Here is a 4,494-nt window from a genome sequence, read left to right as displayed (position 1 = left end):
CCATGGGATTTCCCAGGCAAGAGTACTGGAATGGGTTGCCATTTCCTTCTCCAGAGGATCTTCCCCAACCAGGGATCAAACCCGGGTCTCCCGCATTGTAGGCAGACACTTAACCATCTGAGCCACCAGGAAAGCATGACTGAAATTGTCCTCAAATGATTCTGAAACACTGGTAGTGGATGCTGCAGCCACTACACAGGAGAAATACTGGGAGCAATAGCTAACCTGGAATCTATCTCAAATGTTTGCTTTCATCCCCCCCACATGAGCATTTTTGTTCAACACACCATAATTGGGGGGGTTATTTTAGATTTTGGGGGGGCCGCACTATACACCTACACCCTCGGCAGTGAGATCAGAGTCCTAACCACTGAACTGCCAAGGAATTCCCAATGCACCATAATTTTATTTATTTGTTTGCCTGCCCTAGGTCTTTGCTGCCGTGCACGGGCCTTCTGTAGTTGCGGCGATCGGGTTACTCTTCACTGTAGCGCACAGGCTTCTCACTGCAGCGGCTTCTCTCGTTGAGGAGCACAGGCTTTAGGCTCACGGGCTTCAGTAGTTGTAGCTCTCAGGTTTAGTAGCTCTGTGGCATGAGGGATCTTCCAGGACCAGGGATGGCACCCATGTCCTCTGCATTGACAGGCGGATTCTAATCCGCTGTACCACCAGGGAAGACCCGAGTAAACCATGATTTTGTTTAGAGCTATTCCTATCCCATCTAAGTCTGAAAATTCTTTTATTAAATATTTGTGATTTTCCAGGCAGCCTGAGGGTAGCAGCAATGGACCTTAGGTCTCCAAACTAGCCTGGGCACCTTAAAGGAGCCACACACACTTAAGAGACTGCAGAGCTGTGGGGGGAAGTTGTGTTTGAAGCAACACAGGCTGGATGTTGTGTTTTATCAATGTAGGGCTTAGGAAAATAAAAATTCAACTTTATGATATGCAGATGAGACCTAATGCCTCAAAATAACTACTCCTGACAGGGCAGAAAACAGTGAGTCACTATATTTGCTGATGCCCCTAAATCACGACGGAGGTTATCGTGAGCAACATTAAAGGGGGAATTTCTTTATATTTCTCATGTTATTTAGAATAAAGAAAAATAATTGGAGAGTCAGTACTTAAGATGCATGTTGCATTATGAGACACAAAAATAATGGTAATGAACGTGTAACTATGGAGAAAATGATTTATAATTACAATGAAAAACATAGGTGAATCGTAAAAATAATGTGTGAAAGAAACCAGACACAAGAGTATATAAACTTCAAAAAAAAAAAAAAAAAAAGCAAAATTAAGGAATGAACCCCCAGGTAGTAAAACAAAAAGAAAAGCAAGAAAATGATTACCATTCCCACTACTATATCATCAATATAGTAGCTACCCCCGGGTAGAAAGTGATAAGAAGGGAGGAAGGATTCTGGGATACTAGAAATAATTCCTTGACCCGAGTGGTGGTCATACGGACGTTCACTTTGCGATAAGTCATTCGGTATATTTTGTATATTTATATTTATACTTTGGATATTTTTTTATATTTTGTATATTTATATTTTGTATATTTTTTCCTGCACGGTATGTTGTACAAAAAGAAGGTTTAGAGGACTTTCCTGGTGGCGCACACCTTCATGGATCACAGTCTTGTGGTGAAAAGACTTGCCGAACTCAATGAAGCTATGAGCCATGCCGTGCAGGGCCACCCAAGACAGGTCATAGTGAAGAGTTCTGACAAAAGGCGGTCCACTGGAGGAGGGAATGGCAAACCACTTCAGTGTTCTTGCCTGAAGAATCCCATCGACAGAGGAGCCTGGCGGGCTACAGTCCATAGGGTCGCAAAGAGTGGGACACACGACTGAAGCGACTTAACACACCGCCCTCGGACGTTCTGGGTAAGATTTCAGGCGTGTTGGCTCTTCCAGCCGCTAGATGGCACCTGGAAGGTTGCAGTCGCGTGGGCATGACTCATGCGCAGCGCTCAATTTCAGCAGCACACCCTACTCTCGTGCACCTGGGTTTGCACACACAGCGTGGACCAGTGTGCACAGCGCTCACGCATGCGCAGTTACGTACACTTACGTGCACATCGCTAACCGCGCTGTGCCGTTATCCCAGTATTTGTGGGAGCGGCCGAGCTGACCCCGCGATCCGGGATGTCCGAGCTGCCCGCGGACCAAGGTGTCCCACCGGCGGGCGCAGCAAATGACAACGGCGACGTCCGGCAGGCGGAGGTAGGCGGCAGGAGGCGGGAGCCGGCCCCCGCGCAGCCTGTGGCGGCCAGGGACCGTCCGATGGCGGCGGCCGTAGAAGGTTCGATGGCTTCACCCGTGGAAGGTCCAGTGCCGGAGGCCAGGGAAGGTCCGATGGCGGCGTCCCGAGAAGGCCTGGGGGCAGCGGCCAGGGAAGCCCGGATGGCAGAGGTCGCCCGATTGTTGGCGGAGCCAGCGGAGGAAGAGGGTCCCGAGGGCAGACCCCGGTCCAGGCCCGGGAACGGCCCAGGCCTGGCTGCGTTGCCATATCTCCGCCTCCGTCACCCACTTGGCGTTTTAGGAATTAATTACCAGCAGTTCCTCCGCCACTATCTGGAACACTACCCGATTGCCCCTGGCCGAATTCAGGAGCTTGAAGGACGCCGCAGGAGATTTGTGGAAGCCTGCAGAGCCAGGGAAGCGGCGTTTGACGCGGAATATCAGCGGAATCCGCAGAGGATGGATTTTGATATTTTAACATTTAGTATAACTCTGACTGCATCTGAAATTATCAATCCTCTGATAGAAGAACTTGGTTGTGATAAGTTTATCAGTAGAGAATAGTTTAATGATGCAACTACTTTCAGAAGAACCTCTGCCTTCAAGACAGTGTTATATACCACTCCTGTAACTTGATTTTACAAAGTACGTGAGAATAAGGCAAAGCACAGCTGGGGGAAAAAAGGAAGCTTATCAAGAAAAACTAAGAAGAAATGGAAAAAAGGTCAAAACCTTATGACTCTTCTGACGTCCTTTGAGTTTGTGGTTAATCCAGATTCTTTTCCCTGCATTGTGGAAATGTCTTTTCAAATTGCTTCACTGAGGTGAAGAATGGTTTTCTAAAATTGAGACTTGATGAAGAAAAACTGCCAATAGAGCCCATGGTGATGAAAGAAATCACCAAATAGCAGTGATAGGAATAGGAATTCCTGTAGGACTGGAAGGCCATGGAGAGAACTGGAAATTGTCAGTTCTGATAATTCCTCTTGAGTTTTCTTCATGTCAGTTTCAATAGAAGTTTTTAGTGTAAGATTGGTTTTGTGTTTTATGAGGCATTTCAAAAGACAAGCAAAGTCAATGCTGCATATATTAGATAAATTGTGTATTCAAGAATATCTGAAATTTCTGGATTTTTTTTAATACCTTTTTGGTAAATACTTACAAGCCCCCCAGATATAAAACACACAATGAAAAGTCTTCTATCTCTGTCCCCGCTCTACCCAGTGCTTAGTACAATTCCCATCTGTAACCACAGTACTTCCGTCTTTCCAGTTTCCCTTTATATACACAAGTAAATGCAAAGCTGGGTCGTTTTTTGGTTTTGCTTTCTTCATTACAGAAGTTGGCAAATTATATTTATTGATTTATGCATTGCATTTTCAGTAAGAACTTAAGGATCATTCCAAACCACTCTATTTCCTCATTCTTTTTTAGAGGTGTATTTCATTCCATTCTGTGGTTATGTTGTAATTTACATAATCAGGAACATACTGATGGGCATTTAGATTTTTTCCCATCATTTTCTATTGGCCAAAAAATAAAAAGCTGTAATAGTTAATCTTGTCTGCATATCTCAGCATGGGCACAAATACAGTATTACTCTGATTCTAAATGCAGTTTTCATATATTGACATCTCTGAAGTTGAGGTCTATCTTACATTTGATGGTGAATATAGCATTTTCATAAAAATAATGGCACATCTTAGATTCTTTATTATATAGAATATCTGTAGTACGTGCGTGCATGCTAAGTTGCTTCAATCATGTCCAACTCTATGGACTGCAACCCTATGGACTGTAGCCTGCTAGGCTCCTCTGTCCATGGGATTCTCCAGGCAAGAATACTGGAGTGGCTTGCCATGCCCTCCTCCAGAAGATCTTCCCAACCCAGGGATTGAATCTGCGTCAAACCTGTGTCTCTTACATCTCCTGCATTGGCAGACGGGTTCTTCACCATAGCACCACCTGGGAAACTCTCTGTAGTAAGTTTGTAGGATTTCCAGAAGTGAGAATTCTGAGCTGAAAGCACCCATTGGAAAGTTTACAGATATTGCTGTGTTGCCTTCCATCCCTGTACCACTTTGCGCTCCCACCAGCAATTGCTGGTGCTCGGCATTCCCCCTATAGCCTCACCAACAGTGTTATCAAATGTCTGAATTTTGCCAATCTAGAAAGTTCAAAAATGGCATGAGTTTTAATTTGCTTTTCTCTCATTTGACTCGCATGTATTCCCTTTTCCGTGA

At 45.0% G+C, this 4,494-nt stretch overlaps 1 protein-coding gene across 1 annotated transcript; it reads left to right on the top strand.

The window, feature by feature from the left end:
• Window positions 1–2,066: 2,066 nt before the first annotated feature.
• On the top strand, window positions 2,067–3,560 carry EID2 (EP300 interacting inhibitor of differentiation 2). The gene has a single exon (NM_001078049.1). The coding sequence runs from the start codon at window positions 2,156–2,158 to the stop codon at window positions 2,813–2,815; it is 660 nt and encodes a 219-aa protein (NP_001071517.1). The 5' UTR covers window positions 2,067–2,155; the 3' UTR covers window positions 2,816–3,560.
• Window positions 3,561–4,494: the final 934 nt, after the last annotated feature.

Source organism: Bos taurus, chromosome 18 (assembly GCF_002263795.3).
Source record: "Bos taurus isolate L1 Dominette 01449 registration number 42190680 breed Hereford chromosome 18, ARS-UCD2.0, whole genome shotgun sequence".
NCBI classification, from domain to species: Eukaryota; Metazoa; Chordata; class Mammalia; order Artiodactyla; family Bovidae; genus Bos; species Bos taurus.
The sequence above is the reverse complement of the archived record's forward strand: the minus strand, read 5'-3'. Positions and strand labels throughout refer to the sequence as shown.